The sequence below is a fragment of the Oncorhynchus kisutch genome, linkage group LG18, assembly GCF_002021735.2.
Source record: "Oncorhynchus kisutch isolate 150728-3 linkage group LG18, Okis_V2, whole genome shotgun sequence".
Lineage (NCBI taxonomy): Eukaryota > Metazoa > Chordata > Actinopteri > Salmoniformes > Salmonidae > Oncorhynchus > Oncorhynchus kisutch.
In genome coordinates this window covers 51,640,978-51,664,957 of record NC_034191.2, presented here as the reverse complement: position 1 = coordinate 51,664,957, position 23,980 = coordinate 51,640,978, and the positions used below count along the sequence as shown (strand labels likewise).

The 23,980-nt window shown below is 43.9% G+C and overlaps 1 protein-coding gene across 1 annotated transcript in view; it reads right to left on the bottom strand.

Moving 5' to 3' along the window:
• Positions 1-638: 638 nt before the first annotated feature.
• The window catches only part of LOC109908761 (ubiquitin-protein ligase E3C), a 38,670-nt gene continuing 15,328 nt past the window's right edge, over positions 639-23,980 (bottom strand). Inside the window, exons 17-24 of the mRNA XM_020507441.2 lie at positions 20,456-20,553; positions 20,017-20,149; positions 18,903-19,150; positions 10,225-10,437; positions 6,947-7,135; positions 6,722-6,788; positions 3,895-4,025; positions 639-1,927 (exon numbers count right to left, since the gene is read on the bottom strand). Coding sequence (XP_020363030.1) covers positions 1,757-1,927; positions 3,895-4,025; positions 6,722-6,788; positions 6,947-7,135; positions 10,225-10,437; positions 18,903-19,150; positions 20,017-20,149; positions 20,456-20,553 — 1,250 coding nt within the window. The 3' untranslated portion in view covers positions 639-1,756. The remainder of the gene's footprint in view (positions 1,928-3,894; positions 4,026-6,721; positions 6,789-6,946; positions 7,136-10,224; positions 10,438-18,902; positions 19,151-20,016; positions 20,150-20,455; positions 20,554-23,980) is intronic.

The window sequence follows — 23,980 nt, the reverse complement described above, 5'->3', positions numbered from 1 at the left end:
TGATATCCAAACTGTTAACTTTCAATTGTTACCATGGTTATGTATATTCTTTTCACACTCCTGTAAGAAACGTTTCAATTTGGCTCTATCCAGATAGGCCAATTCCCTAAATAAATATCTCTGTAATTGATATGAAGTCATCTTTTTAAGACCCAAACTGCTTTGAGTGCCCCCCTGGCCTGTTGGATGCATGGGATTTGAGTTCGGGAAGAGGCAGTGGTTGGCTATTCCAAGGATGCATCCCACATAGAACTACTACCAGAGCTCTAGACGTCAAAAGTAGAGCACTATATAGGTAATAGGGTGCCATTAGGGACACAGGCTAGAGAGGGGATGGATGGAAATGGTCGAGGGATAAATAAATAAAAATCCCATCAACCCAACTGCATCAGGACTCAGGCAGATTTATGACTAAGGCCCATAATCTTAGAATAGTTTCCGCTCTGTGTTTCTTAACTGGATGTTTATTTCATTATACTGTATGTCAGAGGGCAATAAAATGCTCAAGATTTCCCCACAAAGCACCTTGTTTTATGTCCAGGTCCTTCACTGTAAATTACGCACAAAGCAGCTTGTTTTATGTCCAGGTTCTTCACTGTAAATAACCTGGCAACAAAAAATGGAGTTCAATGCAAAAAAAAAGAAGACATATTTAATCATATTCAGAGACAAATTTTTCCAGTCTGGTGATACATGTATAGTCAGGTTTCACTAGCCTTATCAACTTGACAGTGTCCAACCCAAATGGCACCTTATTCACTAATTAGTGAATAGGGTGCCATTTGGGACGCACCCACAGCTGTTGCGCCATAGGTGGATAATCACTGCAGCCAGGGCACATACTGTAGAATAGATGGTTCACTTTAATGTGTGTGAGAACACGAGGCCTTCATTCAAAACACAAGAAAAGCAACCTGTACAAATACCGATTAAAGGAATCGTACAAGAGTGGTGTAAACACATATACATATTCACAAATATTCCATAATCAATAGTCCACTCTCTTAGCAATACTCTTCTCTTTGCCTTGAAAAACAACACAGTAGCCTGCCCAAAGCATTTGCATTTGTATGTTATGAAATTACTATTAATAATAATCATTACAGTAATCACAAAACTAAGTGAGTTTATATTACCTCTAGTAGAAAACGTGTCCCAAATGGCACCCAAGTCCCTTTATAGTTCACTACTTTTGGCCAGGGCCATAGGATGCCATTAGGGACAGGCCCCTAACAGACAAGCTGGCCCTCTCAAAGCCCTTGAGACAGAGGTGTAAGGAGTGCTGCAGTCCTGTGTGTCACCCCATTTCTGTCCTCTTATTGCCGGTTCCTCTCTCCTCCTCAGACAGCACTGTTCGATCTTTGGTGAACACGATTGTTATTGTCGTTTATTTCATAATGCACTCTGCTGAAGGGTCATGGACACACTCACAGTAGATCTTGTCTGTTTCTTTTGCGCAAAGTCTTAAAAAAACAGCCTTGAGATTCTATTGTTGCTGCTCTTTTGGGGATTTTGAATACACATGTAAGTTACTTTAAAACCAAAACATTCTGCGCTCACCCCCCCCCTCCATTCTTCCCTCGTCCCACTCTTGGGTGACAATCCCTTCACCCCCGTTTCTGTTCTACACACAGTCAAAGAGAGATATCAGTTCATCATGTTCGTTCTCTCGCTCTCAACAGGAAGTCTTCTCTGGCCAGTCCATGTCAATTGAATCAGTGGTTGCAGGGAGTAAGACACAGACGTCCCCCCCCCCTCAGCTGAGCTCAAAGCCTGCGGAGGACTCAATGGCGTACAGAAGCTTGTTCCTCATCAGGTGCTGGTCACAGAACTCGGGCAGCTTAAGCAGGTTCATGCAGGTGGAAGCTGTGGGCAGGCGCTCTAGGTCATTCCCCCCGTTATGGATGCAGAAAGCTGGGTACAGTTCCTGGAAATATGGGTGAGATGGGGAGGGAGAACTGTGTCAAACTAGAGGTTCATAGGGCATCGGAGGCCCTGTATACATTAAATTCATACAACTGATGTACCACGCATTTGGCATAACACTAGTGATACAACAGCTTTTTTTCTGGCCAAAATAATTCATTACAAGCGACATCAGGATATGTGATAAGCCGTGAAAAAAGCGTGGATATACAATTAAAATAGTCTGTTATGTTTGAAGGAGACCGAGTGTGACACTTGGATGCTGAGCAAGTGTAGCAAATGGTAATTTCATGTTTTCAGTCTGGCTCTTTATAAAATTACACTTTCTGGTGATGAGGCCAAGCCATCTCCACTCACATCATCCAGGCCAAGACACTGGCCGCATCCCAAATGGCACCCTATTCCCTATATAGTACACTACTTTTGACCAGAGCCCTATGGGTTTTCCTATGGTCCCTGGTCAAAAGTAGTGCACTATATAGGGAATAGGTGCCATTTGGAGCGCACAAATTGACGGTTTCCATTAGAATCCACAGGAATCATCCTTTCTGTTTCTAACGTCCAGCCGCTCTATAGCTATTTAAAGATTAGGAGCGTGGCGTGGGGTTCAGCGCCTGTACCAGCCTGGTTAAATGGTTCCTGGGGGGCTCGGCGGTAACGACGCCATTTTTCGGACAATTATCGTATTAAACTATCGTTGCTTATTGAGAAAGTGTCATTATGGAAGCGATCATTCTGGAAAAAGAGGCTATCCATCATCTTTTTAAATGGCTTCTCATGAAAGAGCTATTTCTCCACTAATGAATCTTTGGGACGTTTACGGCAGCTAATTAAGGCTGGGCTGGCACGGGCCCAGGGTTAGGGTCAGGGGCCGCTTCCCGCCCCCCACCCTACCAATCACCATCATCGCCCCCTCTCCGGGCCCAGAGAGGAGATCAGGAGGAGACCGGGAGTGGGGAAGAAACCGAGAAGGGCAAGGACATCCTATCCACACACTCCCCAATGTCAAATTCATTAAACAGGGGGGAGCTCTCCAGCTCTCCTTCCTAAGCCACCAAGGGAGATTTTTAGGAGTGTTCCCACCCGTACCCTCTTCTCTCTCCCCACTGTGCGAGTACTTAAGTATTCTTAACTAAAGACGGCAACAAACAGTAATAAAACCAATCATATGACAATTACAGCTGGTTATCCTAAGTAAGGTGTGTATATAAAAGTCCTAATGGATTTCAGAATTGCTCTCTTTTCCATTTCCAACCGTTTTAGTGTCCCTATAAATCAAGTCATTAGGAAAGTGAAACGGCTCTCGATTGGAGGAATCAGCAGCTGATGACACGATAATGGTAATTCCGATAAAAGCAATTCCACCATTTCAGCACAGGATTCAGCTCTTGGCTGAAGTCATTTTGGAAACAAACAGTTTTAGATGATGTTACAGCAATGTTTTGGTGCTAGTTTTTGGGGTCGGCTATTAAAAACTAGTATATTCATTCTAGGGTTATACCCTGTGCCCAACTAAAGAAAGAGGAAATCATTATTAATAATGTGAAACTAACTTCACTACTACTCACGAGCCAACAGTGCTAATAATCCAGAGATGGGCTGTAAACCACAGTGCAGGATAAGATAAGCATGAACCAGGGAGCCTTAGGAGTCTTATCACTATGCCCAATTTGAAAATGTTCATCGGAGGGTGTCATCAGGACAGGTATTTTCATTACATGCCCATTAGAACAGCGAACACTCCATAGTGCTGGCATTTCTCTGGGGTTGCGTCCCAAATGGCTCCCTAAATAGTGCACTCCTTTTGATCAATGTGTGCATTAGATAGGGAATAGGGTGCCATTTGGTACTCAGTGTTTGGTTAAACCCCTGATAGCACCGGCTACAATCAACAACACCAGACGGAGGGTAGAAAATAAAACGGGCGCAGGAACAAACTGACATAGTGAACTTTTGGTCAACCCTCACCTTGAAGCCCAGGAGAGGAGGCCGCGAGCAACTGGTGACAAACTTGAGCAGCTTGCGTTTCTCTTCATCGGTGAAGCTCTCTACCACCTCCCAGAAGATGGTAATGACAGGGTGGGTGGCAGTGTAACCACCTGGAGAAGAGGGACAGAGAAAGGACAATATTAAAAAAACACCTGTAAATTAATCCACTGGCAGACAGAAGTAGTTGTCATGCCAGTCATAGCATCTCGACCACCACACATGCCATTGAACCACACATTCTTTAGAGAGCAACCGTATCCCACGACTAGGCCACCTGGCCCATGAACTTGACAGGAAAGCTTGACAGTTAGCTCTATGGAAATCCTCCTTTTTTAAATTTCACCTTTATTTAACCAGGTAGGCTTGTTGAGAACAAGTTCTCATTTACAACTGCGACCTGGCCAAGATAAAGCAAAGCAGTGTGACACAAACAACAACACAGAGTTACACATGGAATAAACAAACACAGTCAATAATACAATATAAAGTCTATATACAGTGTGTGCAAATGAGGTAGGATAAGGGAGGTAAGGCAATAAATAGGCCATAGTGGCGAAATAATTACAATATAGCAATTCAAAATACTGGAGTGATAGATGTGCAGAAGATCAATGTCCAAGTAGAGATACTGGGGTGCAAAGGAGAAAAATAAATAACAGTATGGGGATAAGGTAGTTGGATAGGCTATTTACAGACGGGTTATGTACAGGTGCAGTGATCTGTGAGCTGCTCTGACAGCTGGTGCTTAAAGTTAGTGAGGGAGATATGAGTCTCCAGCTTCAGTGATTATTGCAGTTCGTTCCGTCATTGGCAGCAAAGAACTGGAAGGAAAGGCAACCAAAGGAGGAATTGGCTTTGGTGGTGACCAGTGAAATATACCTTCTGGAGTGCGTGCTACGGGTGGGTGCTGCTATGGTGACCAGTGAGTTGAGATAAGGTGGGGCTTTACCTAGCAAAGACTTATAGATGACCTGGAGCCAGTGGGTTTGACGACAAATATGAAGCAAGGGCCAGCCAACGAGAACATACAGGTCGCCAGTGGTGGGTAGTATATGGGGCTTTGGTGACAAAATGGATGGTACTGTGATAGACTGCATCCAATTTGCTGAGTAGAGTGTTGGAGGCTATTTTGTAAATGACATCGCCAAAGTCAAGGATCGGCAGGATAGTCAGTTTTACTAGGGTATGTTTGGCAGCATGAGTGAAGGAGGCTTTGTTGCGAAAGGCTTTGTTGCGAGCAGTTGGAGGCGAGCAGTTGGAGGCCACGGAAGGAGAGTTGTATGGCATTGAAGCTTGTCTGGAGGTTAGTTAACACAGTGTCCAAAGAAGGGCCAGAAGTATACAGAATGGTGTCGTCTGCGTAGAGGTGGATCAGAGAATCAACAGCAGTAAGAGCGACATCATTGATGTATACAGAGAAGAGAGTCGTCCCGAGAATTGAACCCTGTGGCACCCTCATAGAGACTGCCAGAGGTCCGGGCAACAGGCCCCCGACTTGACACACTGAACTCTATCTGAGATGTAGTTGGTGAACCAGGTGAGGCAGTCATTTGAGAAACCAAGGCTGTTGAGTCTGCCGATAAGAATGTGGAGATTGACAGAGTTGAATGCCTTGGCCAGGTCGATGTAATACAGCTGCACAGTATTGTCTCTTATCGATGGCGGTTATGATATTGTTTAGTACCTTGAGCATGGCTGAGGTGCACCCATGACCAGCTTGGAAACCAGATTGCATAGCGGAGAAGGTACGGTGGGATTCGAAATGGTCGGTGATCTGTTTGTTCAGTTGGCTTTCAAAGCCCTTAAAAAGGCAGGGTAGGATAGATATAGGTCTGTAGCAGTTTGGGTCTAGAGTGTCTCCCCCTTTGAAGAGGGGGATGACCGCAGCAGCTTTCCAATCTTTGGGGATCTCAAACGATATGAAAGAGGTTGAACAGGCTAGTAATAGGGGTTGCAACAATTTCAGCGGATAATTTTAGAAAGAGAGGGTCTAGATTGTCTATCCCGGCTGATTTGTAGGGGGTACAGATTTTGCCGCTCTTTCAGAACATAAGCTGTTTGGATTTGGGTGAATGAGAAATGGGGAAGGGCTGGGCAAGTTGCTGTGGGGGGTGCAAGACTGTTGGCTGGGGTAGGGGTAGCCAGGTGGAAAGCATGGCCAGCCGTAGAGAAATGCTTAGTGAAATTCTCAATTATCGTGGATTTATCGGTGGTGACAGTGTTTCCTGCTCTTACTCTCCATGGACTTTTCAGTGTCCCAAAACCTTTTAGAGTTTGTGCTACAGGATGCAAATTTCTGTTTGAAAAAGATAGCCTTGGCTTTCCTAACTGCCTGTGTATTTTGGTTCCTAACTTCCCTGAAAAGTTGCATATTGCGGGGGCTTTTCGATGCTAATGCAGTACACCACAGGATGTTTTTGTGCTGGTCAAGGGCAGTCAGGTCTGGGGTGAACCAAGGGCTATATCTGTTCCTGGTTCTACATTTTTTGAATGGGGCATGCTTATTTAAGATGGTGAGGAAAGCACTTTTAAAGAATAACCAGGCATCCTCTACTGACGGAAAGAGGTCAATATCCTTCCGGGATACCCGGGCCAGGTCGATTAGAAAGGCCTGCTCGCTGAAGTGTTTTTAAGGGAGCGTTTGACAGTGATGAGGGGTGGTCAACACGTTAAAATGACAAAAGCAGTTACTCCGACTACTAGTAACTGAGTATCACTTCGATATCATTTTCACCATTATGACTGAGCCTAAGTAGTTTGGTTTCTTACAATAAAGTTTTATAAACCATCCATAATGCGAACATACCTGAGTAGTTTGTAAACGTCTTCAGGTCGTCAAGGCAAATGGGCACATGAGCTCCAGATATCAAAACCTGTAGTGGGATAGCAAAGATTGATGAATAATTAGAAATGTATCTTTATGTGTGCAAGTAATGTGAATAGAGTTGCAAAATTCAGGCAATTTTCCCAAAATTCTGAGAATTTCCAGTAATCCTGGTAATTTTGCCAACCGAGTGAAAATCCAAGTTACCTGGATCTCCTGCTGGTCAAACATGCGCAGCCACTCCAGGTTTACCACGTTGGCCAGGCCCTGTCTGAAGGCCAGGCAGTGGGGCCTGATCTGTTTGTTGAGTCGGTAATCAGCCACTAAATGGATGTATGCTATCCTGTTGGCCGTGGACACAGGGATGTCCTTCCCTCCCGGCTTCAGCTCAACCACCTGGAAGAAAGAACCCGTCAGACATACAGGCATTTATCACACAGCCACGTAGAAAGCAACCAGAAGACAGAGGTAACATGTCACCCTAAACACATTTTACTGAGGGTATTCCTTTCTCAATTTGAAAAGAGAGTCAGGGCGTGTGTTCACAGGTAAAGTGTCAATCAAGTGTCACGCAAAATGCAAAGTAGAAATTTGGTAGTGGAGCATGTAATATTATTGTGTCAATGGAGGCATACTGTCAAGAATGCTGAACACAAGACTAGCACTTTAGAGTGTTTAGGCCCAAACAGCTTGTTTGAGGGTACCAGTGGAGCAAGGGGAGAAATCGCTGATCAGGCTAAGGGACCCAGGTCTCGGTTTCGCAGGCCTAAAATGGGACAGTGTGCTAGAGATAAGAACCATTTATCTGTTCCTGGTTTTGGTATGGTCCATGAACAGCCGCTGGACCATTAAAAGTTTTGCACAAGATTCTTCCACCAACCTGTTTCATCAGCTATAGTTTGTTGAGCTTTTGGGTCACAAATCCTGATCTCCCCCTTCCTGGAGTAGTTTGTAAATCGATTGAATGGTTTTGGAGGAGTTAGGACAAAATAATCAGTGAAATAATCCAGATCATTTAGGAGCGTATGATACTTTTAAAATCATTGTGTTCCCAAAAATCATAACCATTTTCAATAATGTGAATACTTGACAGCTAAGGGGGTGCGGGGGCATGTCCCCCCCACAAAATGTTTGCTCTACAAAGTGGGTTAAAGAGAAAATTAAGTACCACAAAAGGGTACCTTAGTCAGCTATAGGCAGCTTGCTCTTATTGTACACCGTTGTAAGATACCTTCTACAGAAGGGGTTTATTACTGGGAAGTATCTATATTACTAGAGGTCGACCGATTATGATTTTTCAACGGCGATACAAATACCGATTATTGCAGAACCCCAAAAAAGCCGATACCGATTAATCTGCCGATTTAAAAAAAATTGTATTTGTTATAATGACGATTACAACAATACTGAATTAACACTTATTTTAACTTAATATAATACATCAATAAAATCAATTTAGCCTCAAATAAATAATGAAACATGTTCAATTTGGTTTAAATAATGCAAAAACAAAGTGTTGGAGAAGAAAGTAAAAGTGCAATATGTGCCATGTAAGAAAGCTAACGTTTCAGTTCCTTGCTCAGAACATGAGAACATATGAAAGCTGGTGGTTCCTTTTAACATGAGTCTTCAATATGCCCAGGTAAGACGTTTTAGGTTGTAGTTATTATAGGAATTATAGGACTATTTCTCCTTATACGATTTGTATTTCATTAACCTTTGACTATTGGATGTTCTTATAGGCATTTTAGTATTGCCAGTGTAAGAGTATAGCTTCCGTCCCTCTCCTCGCTCCTACCTGGGCTCGAACCAGAAACACAACGACAACAGCCACCCTCGAAGCAGCGTTACCCATGCAGAGCAAGGGGAACAACCACTTCAAGTCTCAGAGCGAGTGACGTTTGAAACGCTATTAGCACACACCCTGCTAACTAGCTAGCCATTTCACATCGGTTACACCAGCTTAATCTTGGGAGTTGATAGGCTTGAAGTCATAAACAGCGCAATGCTTGACACACAACGAAGAGCTGCTGGCAAAACGTACGAAAGTGCTGTTTGAATGAATGCTTACGAGCCTGCTGCTGCCTACCACCGCTCAGTCAGACTACTCTATCAAATCATAGACTTAGTTATAACATAATAACACACAGAAATACGAGCCTTTGGTTATTAATATAGTCGAATCCGTAAACTATCATCTCGAAAACAAGACGTTTATTCTTTCAGGGAAATACGGAACCGCTCCGTATTTTATCTAACGGGTGGCATCCATAAGTTTAAATTAACTAGTTAACTGTAAGGTTGCAAGATTGAATCCCCCGAGCTGACAAGGTGAACATCTGTCGTTCTGCCCCTGAACGAGGCAGTTAACCCACCGTTCCTAGGCCGTCATTGAAAATAAGAATGTGTTCTTAACTGACTTGCCTAGTTAAATAAAGATTAAATAAAGGTGTAAAAAATAAATGTAAAAAATAATCTGCCAAATCGGTGTCCAAAAATACCGATTTCCGATTGTTATGAAAACTTGAAATCGGCCCTAATTAATTGGCCATTCCGGTTAATAGATTGACCTCTATATATTACCTTTAATTTAACAACATTTCAGTCAAAAGGTAATACAGAAACTAATCAAATCTACAATGTTTTCAACAAACAGGTCATTCTGAATCCGTAACGTTACGCGATTCCAGGTCATATTGACTCCACACCTTATTGCATGCGAATGGCTGTCTTTATCTTGTTTGCTTGCTTTGACTATCTCCTGAGGGCATGTATAGGCCAGTCTGCCTCTGAGTGTGTGCCTAATCTCCCGCAAATTGTTTTCGGTATTGTATTTGCTATGCCCTATTTGCAAACACGGGCTACATTCTAACGACACTGTTCAAGGCTGTTTAAAGAGGAGCTAATAAGAAAAGCTAAGGCCCTGAGCAAACAGGCGGAGTGGGTAGAGTGCTTAACCCAGCCCGGGGAGACTGGTGAGGGGGACCAGAGGGCACTGAATAGGCCCGCTCTGTCAAATCAGCCAGGCTCGGACGTGCTAAAGTGGCAAAAGTTGCGCCTCTCAGGCGTGTTCCGAGATAATTGCTCGAAGGCCCGTTTGGTGGAACGGTCAACATAGAGCCTTCTATTCCCCGCTGCACAGCAGCAGTCAGGGCGAGAGCGGGCGACGTGCTTTATCTCTCTCAGCGCCAAATACAGACAATGTGAGGGAAATGAATTATTAACACCTCACAGGGAGAGCGTATAGAGGGAGTGGGGAGCATGGCAGCTAGAGACCGACAAGAAGGAGAGAACAGGACAAAGGGACTGAAGGACAGAATGACAAGGCCACAGAAACAGGCACGAATGAGGAAGAGGCACTGGCAATCAAAGATGATAGAGAGAATAATACTGAGAGTGGTAGTGTGTGAATTATTTAACCCCCCCCACAAAACACACACGGATACCCACACACCCAAAACACACACCCGCGCACACACACACACCTGTGCCTCTCCCAGGTCGTTGTTGACAATGGTGAAGTTGAGTCCCAGGTCCTCCACGTCGTCCTCGTAGCTCTTGAGGAAGAGCAGGTTGCGGTACATCTCGGGGTCCAGCGAGGCCAGGTGGTGGATGTCCACGTCTGCACTGGTTCCCAGCAGCTTGGACAGGAAGAAACTGGCAAATGGCAGCTCCACCAGCATGTTCTCATACAGGGCCTATAGGGAGACAGGAAACAAAGGTCAAGTTCATAGATTAACTCTGGTCAAAAGGTCACGATAACATGATGTGATCCTGTGTGGCTCAGTTGGTAGAGCATGGTGCTTCCAACACCAGGATCATGGGTTCAATTCCAGCTGTGGCCACCCATACGAAAATATATGTGCAGATGTATTAAGTCGCTTTGGATAAAAGCGTCTGCTAAATGGCATATATTATTTCTTATGATAAAAATAAGGCCATGATAAAGTCATACAAATCAGACTAACATAACCAGTGGCAGAACAGTGAAGAGAAGAATCAATAACAACAATGGATAAAGATGAGCCATCTTTTCAGTTTTCAATTAAAAACCATTACGCAACGCATTGTTAAAAGAGTGACGGGAACACCGGATGTGACAGCGTTTAACGTAGTAAATCAGTTCGCATCGGCGCAAGAGCGCAACACAAGAACATAATCTGTATAAAAACATACGGGCTTTCAAATCTGCCCGACTCAAACTTTATAAATGTCAATTCTATCCTTGACCTGGGCTGCCATTAAGAACCATGGCCAAGCAGGTGGCTCATAAAACGGGGAGCTAATGTACTGGAATTGTCCTAAAGAAAGAGCCCGTTCCAAGCATTAAATATACAGGTCCTTATAAATGATTGCACTAAAAAGAAAATCCTGACCACATCAGCTAAATGGATTATAAATCTACACCATTTCCATAATGCATGCATCTTAAAACACATAGGCAGGCATAAATCCCTGGCTATTTTCTAAACACAGGTTAATTGGGCAACTTCAAACACAGTCTATTTTTTATGCAAATGAATCCACTCAGCATTTCTCGGGGAGCCTCTACGAATTCCCTGACCATATGCGCCGCGTGCTCCCTTGAAACCTATCAATAACAACACAGTGCCGGGAAGAGGTGGCAATAAGTAGACCTGTATGGGGGAAGAGTAAAAATCTGTGGTATATATTTTATTTTTTCGGTCGCTTTATTTATGGGTGTTTATTGCCAGAAATTGTGCCAAAATGACTCGGGATAAAACTGATTAATTATGGACCGTCGTCCCCTTTTAATATAAGTGAGTGCAGTGGCAACGCAATTAAAACAGATCGCGGCGCCATCAGGGAGAATAAACGCCCGACAACATTGCAGGTTGCCTTCTGTTAGCTGCCAAATAAATCCCTTAATTTACAACATTAAGAATCAATCAAAATATAATGCCTTTCAAACGCATCACTATCAATCAGGGGTGCAACCTGGACACCTCTGAAGGGGAACTTTTAGTCCGACCGGGTAGATCAATGAGGAAAGGCACTAGGGAGGACAGAGGAGGGTGAGCGGTGCAAACAAACACACAAAACTTCAGCCACCCTGAGAGAGTTTGGAGGGCAGGTCAGGGCTAACAATACAGGGCTTTTGGGTGCGGTGCACTATCATGAGAGGGCAGGGTGGGTGTTCCAGGTGGATGGATGGGGTGAGTAATGGGTGAGGCGTGGAGACACAAGAGAGGTATGTGGCAGGGTCTACAGTCAATCACAGATTACAAAAAGAAAACCAGCCCCGTCGCGGACCAGGATGTCTTGCTCCCAGACAGACTAAATAAATTCTTTGCTCGCTTTGGGGACAATACAGTGCCACTGACACGGCCCGCTACCAAAACCTGCGGACTCTCCTTCACTGCAGCCGACGTGAGTAAAACATTTAAATGTGTTAACCCTCGCAAGGCTGCAGGCCCAGACGGCATCCCCAGCCACGTCCTCAGAGCATGCGCAGACCAGCTGGCTGGTGTGTTTACGGACATATTCAATCAATCCTTATCCCAGTCTGCTGTTCCCACATGCTTCAAGAGGGCCACCATTGTTCCTGTTCCCAAGAAAGCGAAGGTAACTGAGCTAAACGACTACCACCCCGTAGCACTCACTTCCATCATCATGAAGTGCTTTGAGAGACTAGTCAAGGACCATATCACCTCCACACTACCTGACACCCTAGACATCCAATTTGCTTACCGCCCCAATAGGTCCACAGACGACGCAATCTCAACCACACTGCCCTAACCCATCTGGACAAGAGGAATACCTATGTGAGAATGCTGTTCATCGACTACAGCTCAGCATTTAACACCATAGTACCCTCCAAACTCGTCATCAAGCTCGAGGCCCTGGGTCTCGACCCTGCCCTGTGCAACTGGGTACTGGACTTCCTGACGGCCTCCCCCAGGTGGTGAGGGTAGGTAACAACATCTCCACCCCGCTGATCCTCAACACTGGGGCCCCACAAGGGTGCGTTCTGAGCCCTCTCCTCTACTCCCTGTTCACCCATGACTGCGTGGCCATGCACGCCTCCAACTCAATCATCAAGTTTGCGGACAACACTACAGTGGTAGGCTTGATTACCAACAACGACGAGACGGTCTACAGGGAGGAGGTGAGGGCCCTCGGAGTGTGGTGTCCGGAAAATAACCTCACACTCAACGTCAACAAAACAAAAGGAGATGATTGTGGACTTCAGGAAACAGCAGAGGGAGCACCCCCCTATCCACATCGACGGGACAGTAGTGGAGAGGGTAGTAAGTTTTAAGTTCCTCGGCGTACACATCACGGACAAACTGAATTGGTCCACCCACACAGACAGCGTTGTGAAGGAGGCGCAGCAGTGCCTCTTCAACCTTAGGAGGCTGAAGAAATTTGGCTTGTCACCAAAAGCACTCAAACTTCTACAGATGCACAATTGAGAGCATCCTGTCGGGCTGTATCACCGCCTGGTATGGCAACTGCTCCGCCCATAACCGTAAGGCTCTCCAGAGGGTAGTGAGGTCTGCACAACGCATCACCGGGGGCAAACTACCTGCCCTCCAGGACACCTACAACACCCGATGTCACAGGAAGGCCATAAAGATCATCAAGGACAACAACCACCCGAGCCACTGCCTGTTCACCCTGCTATCATCCAGAAGGCGAGGTCAGTACAGGTGCATCAAAGCAGGGACCGAGAGACTGAAAAACAGTTTCTATCTCAAGGCCATCAGACTGTTAAACAGCCACCACTAACATTGAGTAGCTGCTGCCAACATACTGACTCAACTCCAGCTCACTTTAATAATGGAAATTGATGTAAAAAATTTATCACTAGCCACTTTAAACAATGCCACTTAATATAATGTTTACATACCCTAAATTACTCTTTCATATGTATATACTGTACTCGATACCATCTACTGCATCTTGCCTATGGCGTTCTGTACCATCACTCATTCATACATCTGTATGTACATATTCTTTATCCCTTTACACTTGTGTGTATAAGGTAGTAGTTGTGGAATTGTTAGGTTAGATTACTCGTTGGTTATTACTGCATTGTCGGAACTAGAAGCACAAGCATTTCACTACACTCGCATTAACATCTGCTAACCATGTGTATGTGAAAATTTGATTTGAGAGGAGGGGGGCAGTCTGATCCACACGTCCTACTGAAGGTTACTGGGAGCCTGGCTGGACAGTGATGTGGAGCTGTGAGACTGGCAACAGGAGACCTCTCTCTTTAATAGCCCAACAAAAGAGTCTGGAAGAAGAAGGGCTCGGAAAACAGCAACCAGGCGGCACAGCATCTTAAAGAGTTCAGTATTTTACAACTTGGATGGTTCCTCACTCTGAAATCAGTCTATGGGCCATGAGGAACTGTAAAGCAAACACAGTCAAACTTTAGCAACATGAATATATTTTTTTTCATGACCAAATCAACTCAATAATTTGGTTTGACGTTAACTTGAGGTGATTTGCCCTTTTTTAGTGGACATTGCACGGTTGCTTTTAGATGCCAGAGAGAACAGTGAGAGACCAGCAACCTTGCCTTAGAATCCAGATGCTAGAGAGATACAATACTGAAGGCTATGCGAATTCAATATGCTTTCATTCTCATTATATACTCATGTGGTCTGTAATGTTATGTGGTTTCTGTTTGTGGAGTCAACCTTTATACATGTCAGTTGGGAGGACAAGTTAGGAAGAGCGATAGCCCATATTGTGATGTCCAATCCCATTTCAGTGAGTACCCCAAACAGGCCCACTCCTGACGACAATACATTACCTCCACAACAATGGCAGGCCGGGAGGCCATTCATTAACTATATTAATCTCCTGTGTCCCATAGGCCCTGGCGTGTGTACCACGCATCTCAGCGCAGCAGTGATGCAATCCTAATCTATAACAGTTCCATCTTTCCTCCCGGTTCATCGCCAATAACAGCACTAAACAAATATCAATATACCACTCAAACGAGCACTCACAAGCCCATATTTATGGAGAAAGAGAGAACTTTAGGTAGGGTTAATTGAAAGCCAAATTCTAAATAATTTCCCCCACCTTTATTGCCTGAGCCATTAGCTGTAGTGAGAGGGGAGGGGGGAGCAGAGCATGCTGCTAGCAGCTGACTGGCCATTTCAGAGTGGGACGAATACAGAGAGACCAGGCCTAGTCCCAAATGGCCCCCTAAAGCCCTATGTAGTGCACTACTTTGACAAGGGCCCATATGACTGGGCAAAAGTAGTGCACTATAAAAAGGGAATAGGGTGCTATTTAGGGCCAAAGCCCAGGAGGAGTTATGGTGCTCTGACGAGTGGACGGGACCATCTTGGAGAGAGCGAGAGAGAGAGAGAGGACTTTCAGATCAAAATGCTATTACCACATGCTTTGACCGCTTATTTATGTCCCTGACGGCGGGGGGCTGGCGCTGATTTAGCGCCCGGCCAAATGCAATCGCTCCACAAACAATGAGGAAAGAATCACCGGCTAATTGAAGGCCATATTGAGAGGGGTCCGGTTGTCATGAGGTCATTCTTCTCCCGTTGAGAATGAGATGACCCCTCTTCCGACTCACACACACACACTCTCTCGATAAACAATCAGCCAGCACATGCATTAAAGAACATTTAAAAACATTAGGCTCTAATAAATTGTGCCATCAGGGAGGGGAAAAGGGGAAAGGAAAACAAAGCCATCAACAGATGGGTAAATAAACCAAACTCGGGTTCAAGCTCTATAGTTTATTCCATTCAAACTGGTCACATTCTTGGACATAAAATAATAATTATCAAGGACACCAAACACCTTTGTTAGATATGAAGTCAAGTTGAAATACTAACAACCATAACATGTTATAATGAATCAGCCTTGTCCCTGTACTGTACCTCTGTTATTCAATGTTAGGGCAGCCTCATTGGTAGTGATCTCTGATCAAACCCAGATGATCTGCTGGTGTCTGGGGCACAGTGTGACCCTCAGAGAAGGACCACAAGAGGGCAGGCCAGAACCCCCTCCCTGAGGTACTGGAGCGCGGTGTTGCCGACTACATTTCACATCTCATTAACTGATTAGACTCTGATTAAACCAAACGTTGGTCGGTTTACCTACCTACCATCTACTTACACACATTGGTTGGTTTACCATCTAATTACAACATTAGAGGTGCTTGTTGTTTCCGTTAATGCTTGAAGATACCTGGTGATAATAACTACACCCTTGGGTGAGTCTTCCCTCATTTCTAAATTGGTGAGTTCCCGCTGCAAGTACTTTAGCATCTCATTCTTCCATTGTCTGTGACATTAGGCAGGTTCCCATTGACTCAGGTTTATTCCACAAATGCAATGTCGCAAACATTTGTAATGGAAACGGCAGATGCAGGAGAAATTTTCCAAAGATCAAATAAATGTTTATCCGTTCGCCGGAGTGGATTTTTCTTTTGTTCAACTTTATTGCGACAAATGATGGAAATTGTGTTTTTCAAACAGATTATTATTGCAGAAAAATGTTGAATGTACGCGAGGCACGTGATGTTATCACATAACTATAAGCGCCACTCAACATATAATTCTAAATGCACACTGCTTGCAATATCCATTTATTTAAAAATAATAATAATAATAAAAAAATGCTTTTGCAAGACAAGGATCGCCTTGACTTTCAAGAATGACTGAATTGCTTCACATTGCAATTTGAAGTTTCACCATCAAATTGGTTCAGAACTCCAGGCCTACGAGTGCAAGTTGCACCATGTCACAGACCGTGGCGATAAGTCGGCACACACATTTATTAGAATGGCCTAAATGGAAAATATTTTTTGTCCCTGACCCCAAAAAATATTGGTCGAAAAGTCGACTGTTGTGTTCTATTAAAAAGTTCATTTTTCCATATATAATAGACACACCCTATGTTTGAATAGAATCAACTATATTTAGGCTACTGAACTTGTCTAATGCTTTAAGCATTGCGATTAAAAATAAAACGATATAGCCTAACCAGAAGAAGAAAAATAACTATTCCCGACCCTCCGCTGCCCAGTGCTGTTGGCCTTCGCAGATTCTGCCTTTAAGCTCCTGAAGTTGCTGGTAATAGGCTACACCAGCGGTCGGCAGCCCTTTCCTTTGGAGTTCCACGTTATCGTACCGTTTCTACTGATCTGCGTGCCAGTTTAATTTCATTTCAACAAGGTCTTCATATCTCAAAATCAATGTCATGTGGTTAATCAAAACTCGATCTAAATGAAAATGATACAAATCTAAAACGTAACTTCTATTGCCGTTGCCAATACGTAAAAATATACTACATAAAGCCAACAAATAAAAACATTGCAGTCTGCAGGTAGAAAATATCCTTATAAAAATAAATATCCCATAAATCACATCTTCAAGGAACTTGAGACATTGTATCAACTATTAAGTTGGTCAGCCTGAAGCTTGTGCTAGCAAACTTGCAACATTGTATGAAGTATTTTGGGCCCTCAAGAGTTTCCTGCCCCAGTGTGCTCCGGACACACATAGCTGTAGGCTATTTGCGCAAGGGATAAGAAGTAATCAGGTAGGCCAATTTTATGACGTTTCCACCTGACCAGAGCATGACACCCCCCCCATGCTGAGTGGTTATCGAAAGGGAGAGTGCCGGAAAGATTTTTCCAATAGGCTAAGTTGAGGAAATATTGTCATTCTCAATTAATGTAAAAACAGACTTTGTTAAATTACTGTTTAAGATGAATAAAACATTTATTTGAGAAGCTCCACAGTCATGGTGAGTTAAAACAATCAGAAATAGTATCAGATCCCCAAATGGGTACATTTCTAGGCCTACATTTGTGCGCTGGCCAGGTAGCCTAGGCCTACTTCTTTGCATAATCAAGAGCGTGTCCTTACTCAAGATTGACAGGAGCGCTTCAAACAAAAGAATGAATAAATTGACAGCTCCTAAATGGAATTAAGGTTGTACGCTCTGCAAACAACGTGTTCACTCCTACAATTACAACAGTAAGACTGTAACAATAATATACTGAATGCACCAACAAACGTAGAAAGGATGGGAATTAACGGTAAATGTACTACTGGTGATACTGGGGTGCCATCTCCGAGGCCTCCGCAATGGATTAGTCCAGTCACAGGCGTGAATCAGACAGGTCTCTCGTGTGCCATCATTTCTTTCTATATATTTGCTACTGCTCGACTAAAAAATATCTTGGTCGACCAACAGCATATTGACCAAACAATGGACCAGTCGACTAAATGGGGTTAGCCCTACTACTATCCATGCTGGCTTTTGCAGGCTACCTGAGACATGGGGCTGCAGGTAGCCTAGTGGTCAGAGCGTTGGGCCAGTACACGAAAAGTTGCTAGATCGAATCCCTGAGCTGACAAGGTAAAAATGTCGTTCTGCCCCTGAACAAGGCAGTTAACCCACTGTTCCTAGGCCGTCATTGTAAATAAAAATGTGTTCTTAACTGACTTCCCTAGTTAAATAAAAAACATATATATATTTTTTTTTATGAAACCAATAGGTGGGCCGGGTATACAGGCCATCGCCAGTTTATGGGAAAGGGAAAGTAAGTTTCACAGCTGAATACATTCAACTGAAATGTGTCTTCCGCATTTAACCCAACCCCTCTGAATTGGAGAGGTGTGGGGGGGGGGGGGGGGGGGGGGGCTGCCTTAATCGACGTCCACGTCATCGGCGCCCGGGGAGCAGTTGTTGTTGGGGGTTAACTGCCTTGCTCAAGGGCAGAACGGCAATTTGCTTAAATGGATAATGGGGAATTTTTTTCTTCAGATGAAACGTCATTATGTCCTGCTGTTTTTAGATAAGACAGCTCAATGGAAACACACCAATGGCAGGCAATCTACCTTCTTTTCAAACGTTCTAGATATCATCAAAGAGATCACTGGACAAGTTAATGGAACCTAGCTAGAGGCTCCACTTTACACTGTATTGACTACACAAGAACACTGACTTTTACAGAGACCTGGAAATAGACAGCTTTACCTTTCCCAGTGCAGCCTGGGTGGTCTAGCCCCCCAACAGCACACGTTTGCCAAGCGTCGGCATGGGTTCGAATCCGGCCCACTGCCTTTGTGAAACACTATCTTTCCACTGTCTCTCCTCGATCCAATAAAACACATAAAAATGTTTATATTGATAACGTTACCTTCCCCAGTATCCGTCCCAGGAAGTAGTAGTGTCTGGCGAAGGAGTCTCCCACCAGCATCTGGGCGGTGGGGCTGGGGTAGAGAAGGCCCTCGTTGGTGGTCTTGAAGAACCCCTGGTTGGGGTTGAAGCCCGACTTGAGCAGCTCGTTGAGGAATTCACGGAAGATGCCCCCTCCATCGATGCCCGCCTCGTCCAGGCCGTGGGCGTTGAGCAGGTGCACCCGGATACGTTTCTTCAGGTCCGCCTCTGGATACAGGGGACACGGGAGGAAATGAAGTTAATACAGAAAATATAGAAATATAATATATAGAAAAGGCCTGTTATATTTTACTTCCAGAAATGACAAAAATTATAAAAAAAGTTAGATTCAATTCCCTTATTCTGACACCTCTTTTGAAAGATCAGAGTATTCTACTCAAAGTAGAAGCACAGTCTACATGGAAATATACATGCATGCATGTTATGAACACTTACAATCTAGAAATCTAGTGTATATGTAGGGATAAAACGGAAAATATCGATTTTAGCGTTTTTATTTCTCCCATTTCCACATCGAGGCATGATTTCTCTGACCTGAGGAATATTCAAATCAAAGCGTATCAAAAGAGGTCACGTTTCAGCATAATTAATATGCGGTGGTAAATCAGAGCAGCTATAACATAGAAAGTCACATAAATGATATCGTTTTCAGGGCAAGGTCTCCTACTACTCGCTTTAATCATATGGCCAAACGAGTGCTCTTTTAAATTCAAACACAAAAGAGGGGACTTAAAATAACTGATTTCACGCTTTATGCGATCCGTCCGAATAATCACGATCACAATTATGCTTTCATGAAATCCCACAGTTCCGAGACTGATGCGAAAGCTAGCCTTCATTTCTAACGGGATCTGTAACCTCGACGACAAAATCTGGATTTTATGGACCACGAATATTAGAGTGAGGCTGCGTCCCAAAATGTGCACTCGTTCACTACTTTATTATACCAGTAATTTCCATCCAAACGGAAGTGAACAAGTGCACACTTTGGGAGAAAGGAGAGACTATTGGGACGCAGCCCGAGACATTACCATTCTAACCAAGCTGTATCCCTCCTCAGCCTAACCATGTACCGTTTTCTGGGGAGAGCTTGTCGTAGGCGTCCTCGTAGATGTAGTTCCGTCTGATGGTGACGTTGATCCCGTCCAGAAACGGCCCGTCTCCCTGGACGTCCCGCTTGTCCGCGTATATCAGTCTCTGGAAGATCTTCACCAGGGACAAGCAGGTTTAAATGACTACCTACAGCCAAGCCAGGTTTTATAGGACATCTATACTGACTACATGGACTATTTCTAATGGAGGTAGTAAATAAAGACGATAAAACAATGTAAACAAATGCTATGTGCTTGTTTTCTCTTCAATTGGTTTCTGAGAGGTAATGTCTGCGAATTCTAGAATAACTAATATAGTGACACATTGATAAATGAGGTGAAAATTAAGTCAGTTGTACAGACTATTCCTCAGGGGTTTGGGTTTTATAACAAGTACATGCAGGGCTGAGATGTGGAGCACCTTGACTCGCTCCTCAAAGGGCACGACGAAGGGCAGCTCAGTCAGGATAGCCAAGTGTCTCTCCTCAGACACAGACAGCTGTGGAGGCTCCATCCCAACTAGAATAGAATAAAATAGAACATCCTTTATTTTTCCTCGTCTCCAACAACAATACAGTAGAGTCCGGTTCCCCGCGGTTGACCCGCAACAAAAAATTGAATCAGCAGGCGGGTGAAATGAAAACATTCTTCCTACCCTCTGGGAGGCTCGCAGTTCAGAACAATTATATTGTGGTTCGAAAACGTTTCAAATTAAGATAAAAAGCCAGGAGCTTGTTGTGTTGAATTGTGTTGCAAATTCCTTTACGTGAGTGGTGAGGCAGACATAGCCTAGGCTTAGGCTGCCAGCCATGCAGTGAGAGTGGAGCAGGGAACTGTCCATTATGTGTGGTGCTGAAACATGCCTAATTTGTCCACGTGCAGTGCTTATGTTCCCTTCTGCCACGCAACAATATGTTGCAAAGTTTATTTTCCCTGACTCCTAGCTCACACGAAAATGGCTAACAGGAGAATTGGAAAGAAAGATGGTGAAATACACCATCGTGGAAACAGGTGCTGCGGAAGTGAAATCCCCGGGTTGGAAGGATTTTGTAGTCATTGTGGACAGGGAGGACAACCACCCAGTAGATGGATACACAGCCTGCAAAAGTGCAAGTAGGTATTTGTTTAAGATAATTAACTGAATTATCAGATAAAAAAATTATTTTATTCAGGCTGTCGTTCATTTAGACCAGAGGTTCCCAAACGTTTTATAGTCCCGGACTCCTTCAAACATTCAACCTCCAGCTGCGTACCCCCTCTAGCACCAGGGTCAGCCACACACACTATAGGATACATTTATTAAACATAAGAATGAGTGTGAGTTTTTGTCACAGCCCTGCTCGTGGGAGGTGACAAAGAGCTCTTATAGGACCAGGCCACAAATAATAATATTATAATAATCAGTCATTTTGCTCTTTATTTAACCATCTTACATATAAAACCTTATTTGTTCATCATCAATTGTGAATAACTCACCACAGGTTAATGAGAAGGGTGTGCTTGAAAGGATACACATAACTCTGCCATGTTGGATTGTATTGGAGAGAATCGGTCTTAAATCAATTTCCACACACAGTCTGTGCCTGTATTTATTTTTCATGCTAGTGAAGGCCGAGAAGCCACTCTCACATAGGTACATGGTTGCAAAGGGCATCAGTGTCTTCACAGCGCGTTCTGCCAAGGCAGGATACTCTGAGCGCAGCTCAATCCAGAAATCTGGCAGTGGCTTCTGATTAAATTCAATTTTCACAGAACCGCTTGTTGCAATTCCGATGAGGATCTCTTGTTCAGATATCGGTAGGTGGACTGGAGGCAGGACATGAAAGGGATAACAAATACAGTTTGTGTCATCTGTTTTGGGAAAGTAACTGCGTAATTGCGCACACAACTCACTCAGATGCTTCACTATATCACATCTGACATTGTCCGTAAATTGAGTTAATTTGCACACACAAAAATCATACAACGATGGAAAGACCTGTGTGTTGTCCTTGTTAATGCAGACAGAGAAGAGCTCCAACTGCTTAATCATAGCCTCAATTTTGTCCCGCACATTGAATATAGATGCGGAGAGCCCCTGTAATCCTAGATTCAGATCATTCAGGTGAGAAAAAACATCACCCAGATTGGCCAGTCGTGTGAGAAACTCGTCTGACCGCTTGCATGATGACAAGTGAAAACTTATGGTCAGTAAAGAAAACTTTAAGCTCGTCTCTCAATTAAGAAAAACTTGTCAATACTTTGCCCCTTGATAACCAGAGCACTTCTGTATGTTGTAAAAGCGTTACATGGTCGCTGCCCATATCATTGCATAGTGCAGAAAATACACAAGAGTTCAGGGGCCTTGATTTAACAAAGTTAACAATTTTCACTGGAGTGTCCAAAACGTCTTTCAAGCTGTCAGGCATTCCCTTGGCAGCAAGAGTCTCTCCGGTGGATGCTGCAGTGTACCCAAGTGGCGTCGGGAGCAACTGCTTGCATGCGGGTTACCACTCCACTATGTCTCCCTGTCATGACTTTTGAGCCATCAGTACAGATACCAACATGAGCAGCAGATACTTTTGTCTACATACGGACCCTTAGTGGAATTCCCATGAGAGAGTAACGGTTAATGTGTTTGGATGTTAATTATTTGACTAGGCTACCTGTTATTTCGCTGAACACTAGATGGTTTAATATTATTTTTGGCAGTGAAACAAGGCTACTCAGGTGAGAAAAAAACCTGTTGAAAGACTGTTTGAAAAAAATATATATATATAATATAATATAATATATATAATCATTTATATGGCCTGCTGCCTGACCATATGCAGGCCATATAAAATTGTAACCGGTGCGGCTGGTAAAAGTTTGAGTAGCCTACTAAATGTAGGCTATTTTTGCAGCCTATAGCCTATTAGATTCTGGGAATTGTTGATTTAAGTTTCAATTAAACTATTTATCTAAATATTGAATGTCATGGTATTGTTTTGTTATGTCGGCTATAGGCTTTCATTAGGTGAGTAGAAGGCTAGTTAGAAGGCTCTTTTTCAAAGAGATCTGAGTTGTCAATGTGCCGCATCGCATCGTGAAAATAAAAAGATAGGCCCTATCGTTCTTAATTCGTGGCATGGTTTCCTTTTATCCAAACGCTGAATAGACATGCAGACAAATTCATTCATGTGGGGAATACACTAATAGTTTACTACTCTGGAGTCATAAAAGCAACTAAAGAAATGTATGTTTTATCTGGCAGGTCACGAATCGTCTCTCAGAACAATTCTATGCAGGTGGGTCAGGTTGTGGAGAAAAATCTGTCCTGATGTCAGATATCGGGTGGGGCTCGGAATTGATGTGGCCGGCTCCAAAAAGCTGACCAGTGCATGACTCTACATACAACACAGTACAACGTTAGCTTAAACTTCTCTGTAACAGTCAATCTGTCTGTCTTCTACCCATCCATCTAGTTATTTATTCATTTATCCATCCATCTTCACTTCATGAATTAACCTATCTATCCACACTATCCTAGCATTCATCAATCTATCCATCCATCCGGCTCTAATTCATCCATCTAATAAAAGCCCAATGTAGGGCTTCCTAAAAGCCCCATGTAGGGTTTCCATGACCACACAGTGTTCGGATAGATGCTGACCAGGCCGCACCGAGGTTTCTCTTTCCCACTACCAGAATCTAAACCCCACACTCTTGACCTGCATCTCCCTAATGACAAACACTGAACAGAAAAACCCAGATGCGTATTCATGGAGGGGGCCACACCCAGATAACCAAATCCTTCCATTTCTCCAGTTTCCCCCCCATCCTGCATGCCTGCTAACCCTACTCCCTACCTGACTACAAACCTGCTAGGCCCCCTCTCTCCACCCAGCTGAATGTTTACAGGCAGCCCATTAAAGAGTGCTCAATCTTGCCACAATTCCCCGTTCCTCACTAACACACTTTCAAT